Below are 16,747 nucleotides of genomic sequence, written 5' to 3' on the forward strand. Positions count from 1 at the left end.
AATTCGTGTGGAGGTAGTCAGAAGGATAGTCTGGAAGGCATAGAGATGAAGCCAGGGAGGACAATTAGGTCACTGTAGGAGCGCTGGTGTCAGCCAAGAAAGCTCTGAACTGAGATAGAGTTATTGGGTGAGGAAAGGAAGGGGCAAATGCCTGGGGTGATAAACCAGCTCCTGAAACCTGCTGCTTTCCTATTCTAGGTCCCTAAAATTCTTAAAGAATGTGGTATCTAGGATGTGGCTTCATTGCCCTACAGCTGTACTGTCCAGTACAATAGCCACTAGCTGTGTGTGGCTATTTATATTAAAATTAAACAAAATTAAACATTTGATTTTTCAGTCACACTAATCACATTTTAAGTGCTCAATAGCCACTGCGGCTAGTGGCTCCTGTACAGGACAGCACAGATCTAGGACATTTCTGTCATCACAGAGATTTCTGTGTTAGCACTGGCCTAGATATTTCAGGCCCCACAGTAAGACAACATATGAATGTGCTATGGTAGGCTCTCATCTTTGGCTCTTTCTTTTCCATTCTCATACTTACAGAATCTCTCGCATGGCAGACAGTTTGGCCTGAACGTCATCAAGAACAGTGTGGAGCCAGGTATCTTCCCACGTCTCCCTCCTTACCTCCACAGTTCTTAGATGGCTAAGAACTCTGCCTGCCTTGATATTGTGCAAACCAGTGATGGCCTGGGACATGCAACCTTAGTGTGGTGGGGGAGAGGAATGGATGGCAATGGCCTTGAAGGGATTTCCTCTGGCTAACCCCAAGATGAAAAGAATTTGAAAACGATGTATGAGCAATGAAAGAGGAACTGCTTGACTTTAACACTTTGGCAGTCTGTAATTTAATTGGTGTTGAATTGTGAGAATGTATTACATAATTTAAGTCTTAGTATCTCAGAATTGAAATTAATAGATGAGCTTTCTGAGATATTTTACATTCTCCCCTGCCAAATGTTCGTCTAGTTTATGCTTATTTATTGGCAAGGAGCTCCCTGCCTTCATTCTTGGTTCTTTTTGAAATGTCTTGCTAAGGATGAAATATACTTTCCCTGTACCTTCCTCCTACCAATGGTAGTTCTTTCCCTTGAGGCCACGTGGAGTAACTCCAACCTCTCTTCGGTATGAAAGCCCTTCAAACATTTAACACTGCTCTCATGTCTCATCTGGGCCATCCTAGGTCCAGACTCAAAAGCCCATTCTTTCTACCTCAGCCCAGACCTACAGGTTTGCCTTTTCAGGGCATGTCATGTAAATGGAATTGTACGGGACGCACTCCTGTTTTGCCTGGCTTCTGTCACTCAGCACAATGGTTCTGATTTTTATCCATGTTACAGGGTGTATCAATAGGTCATTCCTTCTTAATGCTGAGTAGTTTTTCAATTCTAAGGAGATACCACCTTTTATTTTTCTATTCATCAGTTGATTATTTGGGTTGTTTCTACTTTCTGGTTATTATGAATAATGGTTATGAACATTCACATATAACTTTTTATGTGGACATATATTTTCATTTCTGTTAGATAGATTCCCAGGAGTGGAATTGCTGGTTCCCCATGACACTTTTGAACATTTTGTGGAATACTCCTCATAATGTAGGTTTAGGAACAATGTTCTAATCTAATGTGGATCTGGTTTCACTACAGGCTCACATGTCTTTGATGGATGGTGTCATCGCTCCAGGGGCAGCGAAAAAGACCTCTGAAATTTTACTTCTTTGTGTTTCAAATCTCTGTTTGTTACCTCTTCCACTTGCTCCCATGTCTGGGAGAGGGAAGTCTTGGCACTACCACTATCTTTTGTTTGCCATAAAGAGAGAAGCATTAACACATTGATCACCACAAAAGCCTGAAATAACTCTTAACTCTTATTGTAGTCTTAATATCCGATGAAAAATGTTTCATGCTGTGGTATTAAAATTAGAATACTACATTTTTTGTGAAGATCACTTTATAACAGATCACTAAACAGATGCTGAACAGATTTATTCAATGCATTTTTGCTAGATACATACCCTGATTTTTGCCTTCATGTCTTTGATCAGTTTCTTCCTTTCTAATTTCTTCTTTTGTTTTAGTTTCCACTTTTCAATTTGGGCAGGAAGGAGGCGATCAAAAATATCTTGATCATCAACTTGTATAAAAACAGCTGCATCTGGGAAAAATCCACGATCTCCCAAAAACTGGGCCTCTTCTGGATATCGTGGGAAACCATCTAATATAAAACCTGTGGAACTGGTGGAAATTTTCATAATTTACTTTATCTCATTAAAATATTGTAATGGATGTGTTCATTAATTTGACTGTAATGATCATTATACAAGGTATATTAAATCATCATGTACACCTTGAATATATACATTCTTTACTTGTTAATTAAATATTTTAAAAGAAAAAAATAAACTTAAAGTAAAAAAAGTATTGATAAATATCAACTTTCTGTAGGTAATGAATAGTTTAAAAATTTACTCTACTATCTTTTATTTCTTTTACTGTTTCTAGTTGTATATGTGACCTTTATTTTTCAAAATATATCAAATTGGATTAAAATTACAATATTTCATACATATATTTGTAATATAAAATTGTAGTCAATCAGTTTACAGACAATTACTATTAACTGCAAGTTTACTAAAAGTTGTGAGAAGACCATAGGAAAAAAGAAAATAAGTTCTCTGTTTGGGAGGGGTGCCCAGCCTAATGAATGTGGTATTCCTTATTTAAAGAGTACACCTGGCCAGCCCACTTGTAGTGGGAGCCCTCACCTTTGGCAGTTTTTCTTCTAACAGTGCTTCCTTTCATGAGACAACTAATACCCACCTCCCTGGGTCTCCTTGTAACTGATGACAATTGTTAATGTATGTATCTTGGTTCCTATGGGCAAGATGATTATATTCAAATGGGATTGTCAAACTTGCCCAAGTATGATGAGACTTTAAGAATCAGGAAAATATGCCATTGCACTCCAGCCTGGGCAACAAGATTGAAACTCTTTCTCAAAAAAAAAAAAAAAGAATCAGGAAAATAACTGGAATGTTAATACATTTTTATTAGAGAGCACTTATAAAACAACTAAGCTTTGAAAACTTGGCTTTGTTTAATTGAGAGAGTCAATACCGGTTACCGTTTGAGTGAGAATTTGTTTCTCCTGCTTATCTGAAATTTGGTTTGTTTTACGTATTTCCTTCTTAATACAAATAGGACTTCCATGAACAATTTTTTTTAATTTTATTATTATTATACTTTAAGTTTTAGGGTACATGTGTACAATGTACAGGCTTGTTACATATGTATACATGTGCCATGTTGGTGTGCTGCACCCATTAACTCGTCATTTAACGTTAGGTATATCTCCTAATGCTATCTCTCCCCCCTCCCCCCACCCCACTACAGTCCCCGGAGTGTGATGTTCCCCTTCCTGTGTCCATGTGTTCTCATTGTTCAATTCCCACCTATGAGTGAGAACATGCGGTGTTTGGTTTCTTGTCCTTGCGATAGTTTGCTGAGAATGATGATTTCCAGTTTCATCCATGTCCCTACAAAGGACAGGAACTCATCATTTTTTACGGCTGCATAGTATTCCATTGTGTATATGTGCCACATTTTCTTAATACAGTCTATCGTTGTTGGACATTTGGGTTGGTTCCAAGTCTTTGCTATTGTGAATAGTGCTGCAACAAACATACGTGTGCATGTGTCTTTACAGCAGCATGATTTATAATCCTTTGGGTATATACCCAGTAATGGGATGACTGGATCAAATGGTATTTCTAGTTCTAGATCCCTGAGGAATCGCCACACTGACTTCCGCAATGGTTGAACTAGTTGACAGTCCCACCAACAGTGTAAAAGTGTTCCTATTTCTCCACATCCTCTCCAGCACCTGTTGTTTCCTGATTTTTTAATGATGGCCATTCTAACTGGTGTGAGATGGTATCTCATTGAGGTTTTGATTTGCATTTCTCTGATGGCCAGTGGTGATGAGCATTTTTTCATGTGTTTTTTGGCTACATAAATATCTTCTTTTGAGAAGTGCCTGTTCATATCCTTCGCCCACTTTTTGATGGGGCTGTTTGTTTTTTTCTTGTAAATTTGTTTGAGTTCATTGTAGATTCTGGATATTAGCCCTTTGTCAAATGAGTAGGTTGGGAAAATTTTCTCCCATTTTGTAGGTTGCCTGTTCACTCTGATGGTAGTTTCTTTTGCTGTGCAGAAGCTCTTTAGTTTAATTAGATCCCATTTGTCCATTTTGGCTTTTGTTGCCATTGCTTTTGGTGTTTTAGACATGAAGTCCTTGCCCATGCCTATGTCCTGAATGGTATTGCCTAGGTTTTCTTCTAGGGTTTTTATGGTTTTAGGTCTAACATGTAAGTCTTTAATCCATCTTGAATTAATTTTTGTATAAGGTGTAAGGAAGGGATCCTGTTTCAGCTTTCTACATATGGCTAGCCAGTTTTCCCAGCACCATTTATTAAATAGGGAATCCTTTCCCATTGCTTGTTTTTGTCAGGTTTGTCAAAGATCAGATGGTTGTAGATATGCGGCATTATTTCTGAGGGCTCTGTTCTGTTCCATTGATCTATTTCTCTGTTTTGGTACCAGTACCATGTTGTTTTGGTCACTGTAGCCTTGTAGTATAGTTTGAAGTCAGGTAGCGTGATGCCTCCAGCTTTGTTCTTTTGGCTTAGGATTGACTTGGCAATGCAGGCTCTTTTTTGGTTCCATATGAACTTTAAAGTAGTTTTTTCCAATTCTGTGAAGAAAGTCATTGGTAGCTTGATGGGGATGGCATTGAATCTATAAATTACCATGGGCAGTATTGCCATTTTCATGATATTGATTCTTCCTACCCATGAGCATGGAATGTTCTTCCATTTGTTTGTATCCTCTTTTATTTCACTGAGCAGTGGTTTGTAGTTCTCCTTGAAGAGGTCCTTCACATCCCTTGTAAGTTGGATTCCTAGGTATTTTATTCTCTTTGAAGCAATTGTGAATGGGAGTTCACTCATGATTTGGCTCTCTGTTTGTCTGTTATTGGTGTATAAGAATGCTTGTGATTTTCGTACATTAATTTTGTATCCTGAGACTTTGCTGAAGTTGCTTATCAGCTTAACAAGATTTTGGGTTGAGACAACGGGGTTTTCTAGATATACTATCATGTCATCTGCAAACAGGGACAATTTGACTTCCTCTTTTCCTAATTGAATACCCTTTATTTCCTTCTCCTGCCTAATTGCCCTGGCCAGAACTTCCAACACTATGTTGAATAGGAGTGGTGAGAGAGGGCATCCCTGTCTTGTGCCAGTTTTCAAAGAGAATGCTTCCAGTTTTTGCCCTTTCAGTATGATATTGGCTGTGGGTTTGTCATAGATAGCTCTTATTATTTTGAGATATGTCCCATCAATACCTAATTTATTGAGACTTTTTGGCATGAAGGGTTGTTGAATTTTGTCAAAGGCCTTTTCTGCATCTATTGAGATAATCATGTGGTTTTTGTTTTTGGTTCTGTTTATATGCTGGATTACATTTATTGATTTGCTTTCATGAACATTTGACAGTTTCAGCCTTCAAAGTTGTTAATTAAAAAATGTGAATTTTCCTTTCTTAATAAGGAGGCAAATTTCCATATATTGGCCATAATATATGTGTTTTTTTAATTATACTTTAAGTTCTAGGGTACATGTGCACAACATGCAGGTTTGTTACATATGTATACATATGCCATGTCTTGTTGGTGTGCTGTGCCCATTAACTCGTCATTTACATTAGGTATATCTCCTAATGCTATCTCTCCCCCTCCCCCCACCCCACAACAGGCCATGGTGTGTGATACTCCCCTTCCTGTGTCCAAGTGTTCCCATTGTTCAATTCCCACCTATGAGTGAGAATGTGCGGTGTTTGGTTTTTTGTCCTTGTGATAGTTTACTGAGAATGATGGTTTCCAGCTTCATCCATGTCCCTACAAAGGACATGAACTCATCCTTTTTAATGGATGCATAGTATTCCATGGTGTATATGTGCCACATTTTATTAATCCAGTCTATCATTGATGGACATTTGGGTTGGTTCCAAGTCTTTGCTATTGTGAATAGTGCCGCAATAAACATACGTGTGCATGTGTCTTTATAGCAGCATGATTTATAATCCTTTGGGTATATACCCAGTAATGGGATGGCTGGGTCAAATGGTATTTCTAGTTCTAGATCCTTGAGGAATCGCCACATTGTCTTTCACAATGGTTGAACTAGTTTACAGTCCCACCAACAGTGTAAAAGTGTTCCTATTTCTCCACATCCTCTCCAGTACCTGTTGTTTCCTGACTTTTTAATGATCGTCATTCTAACTAGTGTGAGATGGTATCTCATTGTGGTTTTGATTTGCATTCCTCTGATGGCCAGTGATGATGAGCATTTTTTCATGTGTTTTTTGGCTGCATAACTGTCTTCTTTTGAGAAGTGTCTGTTCATATCCTTTCCCCACTTATTGATGGGTTGTTTGTTTTTTTCTTGTAAATTTGTTTGAGTTCATTGTAGATTCTGGATATTAGCCGGTTGTCAGATGAGTAGATTGGAAAAATTTTCTCCCATTCTGTAGATTGCCTGTTCACTCTGATGGTAGTTTCTTTTGCTGTCAGAAGTTCTTTAGTTTAATTAGATCCCATGTGTCAATTTTGGCTTTTGTTGCCATTGCTTTTGGTGTTTTAGACATGAAGTCCTTGCCTATGCCTATGTCCTGAATGGTATTGCCTAGGTTTTCTTCTAGGGTTTTTATGGTTTTAGGTCTAACATTTAAGTCTTTAATCCATCTTGAATTAATTTTTGTATAAGGTGTAAGGAAGGGATCCAGTTTCAGCTTTCTACATATGGCTAGCCAGTTTTCCCAGCACCATTTATTAAATAGGGAATCCTTTCCCTATTTCTTGTTTTTGTCAGGTTTGTGAAAGACCGGATAGTTGTAGATGTGTGATATTACTTCTGAGGGCTCTGTTCTGTTCCATTGGTCTATATCTCTGTTTTGGTACCAGAACCATGCTGTTTTGGTTACTGTAGCCTTGTAGTATAGTTTGAAGTCAGGTAGTACGATGCCTCCAGCTTTGTTCTTTTGGCTTAGGATTGTCTTGGCAATGTGGGCTCTTTTTTGGTTCCATATGAACTTTAAAGTAGTTTTTTCCAATTCTGTGAAGAAAGTCATTGGTAGCTTGATGGGGATGGCATTGAATCTATAAATTACCTTGGGCAATATGGCCATTTTCATGATATTGATTCTTCCTATCCATGAGCATGGAATGTTCTTCCATTTGTTTGTGTCCTCTTTTATTTCGTTGAGCAGTGGTTTGTAGTTCTCCTTGAAGAGGTCCTTCACATCCCTTGTAAGTTGGATTCCTAGGTATTGTATTCTCTTTGAAGTAATTGTGAATGGGAGTTCACTCATGATGTGGCTCTCTGTTTGTCTGTTATTGGTGTATAAGAATGCTTGTGATTTTTGCACATTGATTTTGTATCCTGAGACTTTGTTGAAGTTGCTTATTAGGTTAAGGAGATTTTGGGCTGAGATGATGGGGTTTTCTAAATATACAATCACATCATCTGCAAAAATGTACAATCACATAATCTGCAAACATCTAAATATACAATCACATCATCTGCAAAACACTCCTCTTTTCCTAATTGAATATTGTTTATTTCTTTCTCCTGCCTGATTGCTGTGGCCAGAACTTCCAACACTGTGTTGAATAGGAGTGGTGACAGAGAGCATCCCTGCCTTGTGCCAGTTTTCAAAGGGAATGCTTCCAGTTTTTACCCATTCAGTATGATATTGGCTGTGGGTTTTTCATAAATAGCTCTTATTATTTTGAGATACGTCCCATCAATAGCTAATTTATTGAGAGTTTTTAGCATGAAGGGCTGTTGAATTTTGTTGAAGGCCTTTTTTGCATCTATTGAGATATCATGTGGTTTTTGTCTTTGGTTCTGCTTATATGCTGGATTGTGTTTATTGATTCGTGTGTGTTGAACCAGCCTTGCATCCCAGGGATGAAGCCCACTTGATCATGGTGGATAAGCTTTTTGATGTGCTGTTCGATTCGGTTTGCCAGTATTTTATTGAGGATTTTTGCATTGATGTTCATCAGGGATATTGGTCTAAAATTCTCTTTTTTTGTTGTCTCTGCCAGGCTTTGGTATCAGGATGATGCTGGCCTCATAAAATGAGTTAGGGAGGATTCCCTCTTTTTCTATTGATTAGAATAGTTTCAGAAGGAATGGTATCAGCTCCTCCTTATACCTCTGGTAGAATTCGGCTGTGAATCCGTCTGGTCCTGGACTTTTTTTGGTTGGTAGGCTATTAATTATTGCCTCAATTTCAGAGCCTGTTATTGGGCTATTCAGGGATTCAACTTCTTCCTGGTTTAGTCTTGGGAGGGTGTATGTTTCCATGAATTTATCCATTTCTTCTAGATTTTCTAGTTTATATGTGTAAAGGTGTTTATAGTATTCTGTGATGGTAATTTGTATTTCTGTGGGATTGGTGGTGATAACCCCTTTATCATTTTTTATTGCATTTATTTGATTCTTCTCTCTTTTCTTCTTCATTAGTCTTGCTAGCAGTCTATCAATTTTGTTGATCTTTTCAGAAAAAAACAGCTCTTGGATTCACTGATTTTTTGAATGGTTTTTTGTGTCTCTATCTCCTTCAGTTCTGCCCTGATCTTAGTTATTTCTTGCCTTCTGCTAGCTTTTGAATGTGTTTGCTCTTGCTTCTCTAGTTCTTTTAATTGTGATCTTAGGGTGTCAATTTTAGATCTTGCCTGCTTTCTCTTGTGGGCATTTAGTGCTATAAATTTCCCTCTACACACTGCTTTAAATGTGTCCCAGAGATTCTGGTATGTTGTGTCTTTGTTCTCATTGGTTTTGAAGAATATCTTTATTTATTTAATATCTTCATTTCGTTATGTACCCAGTAGTCATTCAGGAGCAGGTTGTTCAGTTTCCATGTAGTTGAGTGGTTTTGAGTGAGTTTCTTATTCCTGAATTCTAGTTTGATTGCACTGTGGTCTGAGAGACAGTTTGTTATAATTTCTGTTCTTTTACATTTGCTGAGGACAGCTTTACTTCCAACTATGTGGTCAATTTTGGAATAAGTGCGATGTGGTGCTGAGAAGAATGTATATTCTGTTGTTTTTGGGTGGAGAGTTCTGTAGATGTCTATTAGGTCCGCTTGGTGCAGAGCTGAGTTCAATTTCTGGATATCCTTGTGAACTTTCTGTCTCATTCATCTGTCTAATGTGGACAGTTGGGTGTTAAAGTCTCCCATTATTATTGTGTGGGAATCTAAGTCTCTTTGTAGGTCTCTAAGGACTTGCTTTATGAATCTGGGTGCTCCTGTGTTGGGTGCATATATATTTAGGATAGTTAGCTCTTCTTGTTGAATCAATCCCTTTACCATTACGTAATGACCTTCTTTGTCTCTTTTGATCTTTGTTGGTTTCAAGTCTGTTTTATCAGAGACTAGGATTGCAACCCTTGCCTTTTTTGTTTTCCATTTGCTTGATAGATCTTCCTCCATCCCTTTATTTTGAGCCTATGTGTGTCTCTGCACGTGAGATGGGTCTCCTGAATACAGCACACTGATGAGTCTTGACTCTTTATCCAATTTGCCAGTCTATGTCTTTTAATTGGAGCATTTAGCCCATTTACATTTAAAGTTAATATTGTTATGTGTGAATGTGATCCTGTCATTATGATGTTAGTTGGTTATTTTGCTCATTAGTTGATGCAGTTTCTTCCTAGCCTCGATGGTCTTTAAAATTTGGCATGTTTTTGCAGGGGCTGGTACCGGTTGTTCCTTTCCATGTTTAGTGCTTCCTTCAGGAGCTCTTTTAGGGCTGGCCTGGTGGTGACAAAATCACTCAGCATTTGCTTGTCTGTAAAGGATTTTATTTCTCCTTCACTTATGAAGCTTAGTTTGGCTGGATTTGAAATTCTGGGTTGAAAATTCTTTTCTTTAAGAATGTTGAATATCGGCCCCCACTCTCTTCTGGCTTGTAGAGTTTCTGCCGAGAGATCAGCTATTAGTCTGATGGGCTTCCCTTTGTGGGTAACCCGACCTTTCTCTCTGGCTGCATTTTTTCCTTCATTTCAACTTTGGTGAATCTGACAATTATGTGTCTTGGAGTTGCTCTTCTTAAGGAGTATCTCTGTGGCATTCTCTGTATTTTCTGAATTTGAATGTTGGCCTGCCTTGCTAGGTTGGGGAAGTTCTCCTGGATGATATCCTGCAGAGTGTTTCCCAGCTTGGTTCCATTCTCCCTGTCGCTTTCAGGTACACTAATCAGATGTAGATTTGGTCTTTTCACATAGTCCCATATTTTTTGGGGGCTTTGTTCATTTCTTTTTATACTTTTTTCTCTAAACGTCTCTTCTCACTTCATTTCATTCATTTGATCTTCAATCACTGATACCCTTTCTTCCAGTTAATCGAATTGGCTACTGAAGCTTGTGCATTCGTCATGTAGTTCTTGTGCCATGGTTTTCAGCTCCATCAAGTGATTTAAGGACTTCTCTACACTGGTTTTTCTAGTTAGCCATTTGTCTAATCTTTTTTCAAGGTTTTTAGCTTCTTTGCTATGGGTTCGAACTTCCTCCTTTAGCTTGGAGAAGTTTGATCATCTGAAGCCTTCTTCTCTCAACTTGTCAAAGTCATTCTCTGTCCAGCTTTGTTCCATTGCTGGCGAGGAGCTGTGTTCCTTTGGAGGGGGAGAGGCGCTCTGATTTTTAGAATTTTCAGCTTTTCTGCTCTGTTTTTTCCCCATCTTTGTGGTTTTATCTACCTTTGGTCTTTGATGATGGTGACATACAGATGGGGTTTTGGTGTGGATGTCCTTTCTGTTTGCTAGTTTTCCTTCTAACAATCAGGACCCTCAGCTGTAGGTCTCTTGGAGTTTGTTCGAGGTCCACTCCAGATCCTGTTTGCCTGGGTATCAGCAGCAAAGGCTGTAGTACAGCGAATATTGCTGTACAGCGAATACTGCTGAACAGCAAATGTTGCTGCCTGATCGTTCCTCTGGAAGCTTCATCTCAGAGGAGTACCTGGCCATGTGAGGTGTCAGACTGCCCCTACTTGGGGGTGCCTCCCAGTTACACTACTCAGGGATCAGGGACCGACTTGAGGAGGCAGTCTGTCCATTCTCAGATCTCAAACTCTGTGCTGGGAGAACCACTACTCTCTTCAAAGCTGTCAGACAGGGACATTTAAGTCTGCAGAGGTTTCTGCTGCCTTTTGTTTGGCTAAGCCCTGCCCCCAGAGGTGGAGTCTACAGAGGCAGGCAGGCCTCCTTGAGCTGTGGTGGGCTCCACCCAGTTAGAGCTTCCTGGTTGCTTTGTTTACCTACTCTAGCCTCAGCAATGGTGGGCGCCCCTACCCCGGCCTCGCTGCCACATTGCAATTCGATCTCAGACTGCTGTGCTAGCAATGCGTGAAGCTCCGTGGGCATGAGACCCTCCGAGTCAGGCACGGGATATAATCTCCTGGTGTGCTGTTTGCTAAGACCATTGGAAAAGCACAGTATTAGGGTGGGAGTGATCCGATTTTCCAGGTGCTGTCTGTCACAGCTTCCCTTGGCTAGCAAAGGGAATTCCCTGACCCCTTGTGCTTCCCCAGTGAGGCGATGACTTGCCCTGCTTTGGCTCATGCTCAGTGGGCTGCACCCACTGTCCTGCATCCACTGTCTGACAAGCCCCAGTGAGATGAACCTGGTACCTCAGTTGGAAATTCAGAAATCACCCGTCTTCTGCATCGCTCACACTGGGAGCTGTAGACTGGAGCTGTTTCCATGTTTTTTTCTTTAGAGGTGCCTTCAGTCTGGTCTCTCTGGCAGGGTCAATTTCATTCCTACTGTTCCTGCTGTCATTTCTCTTTCAATGACTTCCAAATCTTTACCTCTACACCCAACCTCTCTTCTGAGTTTTGATTCCAAATTTTCAAAAAGCTGTGGAGTTTCTCCATCTGAATGCCCTTCTGGAATTATACACACATTATACTGTCAAAAATCATACTGTTAGCCTTCCAAACTGCTCTTCCTTCTGACCCACTAGTACTCACATGCTACCTGTTAGAGAGCTTTGGCCCTCTCCCCTGGCTCCCTCTTCCTTCTTACATTTAATAGCTAAGTCCTGGCATGTCCTCCTCTGTACTTACACTTCTATTTCTGTCATCCTCCCTTAGTTCAAAACCCTTAGTATATCTCTCCAGGACTAATGCAATAACCTTTTCAAAATGTGCTATTTTCTCCTTCATTATAAAAGCAATTAAGTCATACTATAGAAAAGTGGAAAAAATAGAGAAAAGCTTTAATAAAAAGCTAAAAATTATCCATAATCCCATATCTCAGAGGTTAATAAAAATGTTTTATTTCTTTCCAGTTGGTTTTTCATGTGTGCATTCTCTATTATATTATGGTTTTACATCTTCTTTTTAACTTTATGTAATAACATTTCTTATGCTATTACACATTATTCATTATAATAATTTTTTTGTTTTTGAAATGGAGTTTCACTGTTGTTGCCCATGCTGGACTGCAATGGCACTATCTCGGCTCACCGCAACCTCTGTCTCCCGGGTTCAAGTGATTCTCCTGCCTAAGCCTCCTGAGTAGCTGGGATTATAGCCATGCTCCACCACACCTGGCTAATTTTGTATTTTTAGTAGAGACAGAGTTTCTCCATGTTGGTCAGGCTGGTCTCGAACTCCCCCTCAGGTGATCCGCCTGCCTAGGCCTCCCAAAGTGTTGGGATTACAGGCGTGAGTCACTGCACACAGCCCTACAATAAATTTTAATGGTGCACAATATTTAGCTATTTTGTTTAGGCTTTTACAATTTTACCACAAATGCACTTTATAATAACCTGCGGGTACTGAAAAATATCCTAGGCTCACACTCCTAGAGATTCAAATTCAATTATTTTGGTGTGGGGTCCTGGCATTGGTATTTTTAAAGACTCTACAGATGTTTTTAATGTGTATCTCAAGTGAAAAATCACCAGCTTACATGAATATAAAGGTGAAAATTCTTCAATGTATGTTAAACTACATTTTTAACTTTTAAGAATAAAACAAATAAAAGCAAATAGATGTACAATTCTATATAAATTAAGATACCGTATTGGTTCCTTAAGCCACCACTCAGAAAGAATTACTTCAAGAATTTCAGGAGGCAAGGGCTCATTTTCCATTAGACTTGATTTGATTACTTCTTCTTCTTCTGTAAGTTGTACTTCTGGATGCTAAAAACAAAAATCAGAAAACGAAACAAGTTTTAAAACTCTGTGCTAATAATTGCGTGTTCTCACTCATATGTGAAAGCTAAAGAAGAGGACCTCATGGAGGTGGAGAGTAGAATGAAAGTTACCAGAGGCAGGGAAGGGTTTGTGGTAGGGGACATGAAAAGAAGCAGGATAATGGGTACAAACATACAGTTAGATAGAAGGTGTAAGTTCTAATGTTCAATAGCACAGAGGGAAACTATAGTTAATATACAATGTAGGTGGAGCCAAGATGGCCGAATAGGAACAGCTCCGGTCTCCAGCTCCCAGCCCCAGCGACACAGAAGACGGGTGATTTCTGCATTTCTGCTTGAGGTACTGGTTTCATCTCACTAGGGAGTGCCTAACAGTGGGTGCAGGACAGTCGGTGAAGCGCACTGTGCGTGAGCCGAAGCAGGGCGAGGCATTGACTCACTCGGGAAGCGCAAGGGGTCAGGGAGTTCCCTTTCCTAGTCAAAGAAAGGGGAAGCAGACGGCACCTGGAATATCGGGTCAGTCCCACCCTAACTGCGCTTTTCCAACGGGCCTGGAAAATGGCACACTAGGAGATTGTGTCCCGCACCTGGCTCGGAGGGTCCTATGCCCACGGAGTCTCGCTAATTGCTAGCACAGCAGTCTGAGATCAAGCTGCGAGGCGGCAGCGAGGCTGGGGGAGGGGCGCCCGCCATTGCCCAGGCTTGCTTAGGTAAACAAAGCAGCCAGGAAGCTCGAACTGGGTGGAGCCCACCACAGCTCAAGGAGGCCTCCCTGCCTCTGTAGGCTCCACCTCTGGGGGCAGGGCACAGACAAACAAAAACTCTGCAAGAACTTCCACAGACTTAAATGTCCCTGTCTGACTGACAGCTTTGAAGAGAGTAGTGGTTCTCCCAGCACGCAGCTGGAGATCTGAGAACAGTCAGACTGCCTCCTAAAGTGGGTCCCTCACCCCTGAGCAGCCTAACTGGGAGGCACCCCCCCAGTAGGGACAGACTGACACCTCATTCAACCCGGTACTTCTCTGAGACAAAACTTTCAGAGGAAATATCAGACAGCTGAATTTGTGGTCTCACGAAAATCTGCTGTTCTGAAGCCACCGCTGCTGACACCCAGCCAAACAGGTGTCTGGAGTGCACCTCTAGTAAACTCCAACAGACCTGCAGCTGAGGGTCCTGTCTGGTAGAAGGAAAACTAACAAACAGAAAGGACATCCACACCAAAAACCCATCTGTACATCACCATCATCAAAGACAAAAAGTAGATAAAACCACAAAGATGGGGAAAAAACAGACCAAAAAAACTGGAAACTCTAAAAAACAGAGCACCTCTCCTCCTCCAAAGGAACGCAGTTCCTCACCAGCAACGGAACAAAGCTGGATGGAGGATGACTTTGATGAGTTGAGAGAAGAAGGCTTCAGACGATCAAACTACTCTGAGCTACGAGAGGAAATTCAAAACAACAGCAAAGAAGTTAAAAACTTTGAAAAAAAATTAGAAGAATGGATAACTAGAATAACCAATGGAGAGAAGGGCTTCAAGGAGCCGATGGAGCTGAAAGCCAAGTTTCGAGAACTACGCGAAGATTGCAGAAGCCTCAGTAGCAGATGCGATCAACTGGAAGAAAGGGTATCGCTGATGGAAGATGAAATGAATGAAATGAAGAGAGAAGGGAAGTTTAGAGAAAAAAGGATAAAAAGAAATGAACAAAGCCTCCAAGAAATTTGGGACTATGTGAAAAGACCAAACCTACGTCTGATTGGTGTACCTGAAAATGATGGGGAGAATGGAACCAAGTTGGAAAACACTCTGCAAGATATTATCCAGGAGAACTTCCCCAATCTAGCAAGGCAGGCCAGCATCCAGATTCAGGAAATACAGAGAACGCCACAAAGATACTCCTCGAGAAGGGCAACTCCAAGACACATTATTGTCAGATCCACCAAAGTTGAAATGAAAGAAAAAATGTTAAGGGCAGCCAGAGAGAAAGGTCGGGTTACCCACAAAGGGAAACCCATCAGACTAACAGCTGATCTCTCAGCAGAAACTCTACAAGCCAGAAGAGAGTGGGGGCCGATATTCAACATTCTTAAAGAAAAGAATTTTCAACCCAGAATCTCCTATCCCGCCAAACTAAGCTTCATAAGTGAAGGAGAAATAAAACACTTTACAGACAAGCAAACGCTGAATGATTTTGTCACCACCAGGCCTGCCCTAAAAGAGCTCCTGAAGGAAGCACTAAACATGGAAAGGAACAACCGGTACCAGCCACTGCAAAAACATGCCAAATTGTAAAGACCATCGAGACTAGGAAGAAACTATAGCAACTAACGAGCAAAATAACCAACTAACATCATAATGACAGGATCAGATTCACACATAACAATATTAACGTTAAATGTAAATGGGCTAAATGCTCCATTCAAAAGACACAGACTGGCAAACTGGATAAGGAGTCAGGACCCATCAGTGTGCTGTATTCAGGAAACCCATCTCACATGCAGAGACACACATAGACTCAAAATAAAGGGATGGAGGAAGATCTATCAAGCAACTGGAAAACAAAAAAAGGCAGGGGTTGCAATCCTAGTCTCTGATAAAATAGACTTTAAACCAACAAAGATCAAAAGAGACAAAGAAGGCCATTACATAATGGTAAAGGGATCAATTCATCAAGAAGAGCTAACTATCCTAAATATATATGCACCCAACACAGGAGCACCCAGATTCATAAAGCAAGTCCTGAGTGACGTACTAAGGGACTTAAACTCCCACACAATAATAATGGGAGATTTTAACACCCCACTGTCAGCATTAGACAGATCAATGAGACAGAAAGTTAACAAGGATATCCAGGAATTGAACTCAGCTCTACATAAAGTGGACCTAATAGACATCTACAGAACTCTCCACCCCAAGTCAACAGAATATACATTTTTTTCAGCACCACACCACACCTATTCCAAAATTGACCACATAGTTGGAAGTAAAGCTCTCCTCAGCAAATGTAAAAGAACAGAAATTATAACAAACTGTCTCTCAGACCACAGGGCAATCAAACTAGAACTCAGGATTAAGAAACTCACTCAAAACCGCTCTACTACATGGAAACTGAACAACCTGCTCCTGAATGACTATTGGGTACATAATGAAATGAAGGCAGAAATAAAGATGTTCTTTGAAACCAACGAGAACAAAGACACAACATACCAGAATCTCTGGGACACATTCAAAGCAGTGTGTAGAGGGAAATTTATAGCACTAAATGCCCACAAGAGAAAGCAGGAAAGATCCAAAATTGACTCCCTAACATCACAATTAAAAGAACTAGAAAAGCAAGAGCAAACACATTCAAAAGCTAGCAGAAGGCTAGAAATAACTAAAATCAGAGCAGAACTGAAGGAAATAGAGACACAAAAAACCCTTCAAAAAATTAATGAATCCAGGAGC

General features: G+C 40.2%; 1 protein-coding gene across 1 annotated transcript in view; it reads right to left on the minus strand.

Annotated features, from left to right (window-relative positions):
• The window catches only part of AK9 (adenylate kinase 9), a 216,128-nt gene that overhangs the window by 45,030 nt on the left and 154,351 nt on the right, over positions 1 to 16,747 (minus strand). Inside the window, exons 27-28 of the mRNA XM_003255556.3 lie at positions 13,161 to 13,285; positions 2,021 to 2,240 (exon numbers count right to left, since the gene is read on the minus strand). Coding sequence (XP_003255604.1) covers positions 2,021 to 2,240; positions 13,161 to 13,285 — 345 coding nt within the window. The remainder of the gene's footprint in view (positions 1 to 2,020; positions 2,241 to 13,160; positions 13,286 to 16,747) is intronic.

Source organism: Nomascus leucogenys, chromosome 3 (genome assembly GCF_006542625.1).
Source record: "Nomascus leucogenys isolate Asia chromosome 3, Asia_NLE_v1, whole genome shotgun sequence".
In the NCBI taxonomy this organism is placed as follows: domain Eukaryota; kingdom Metazoa; phylum Chordata; class Mammalia; order Primates; family Hylobatidae; genus Nomascus; species Nomascus leucogenys.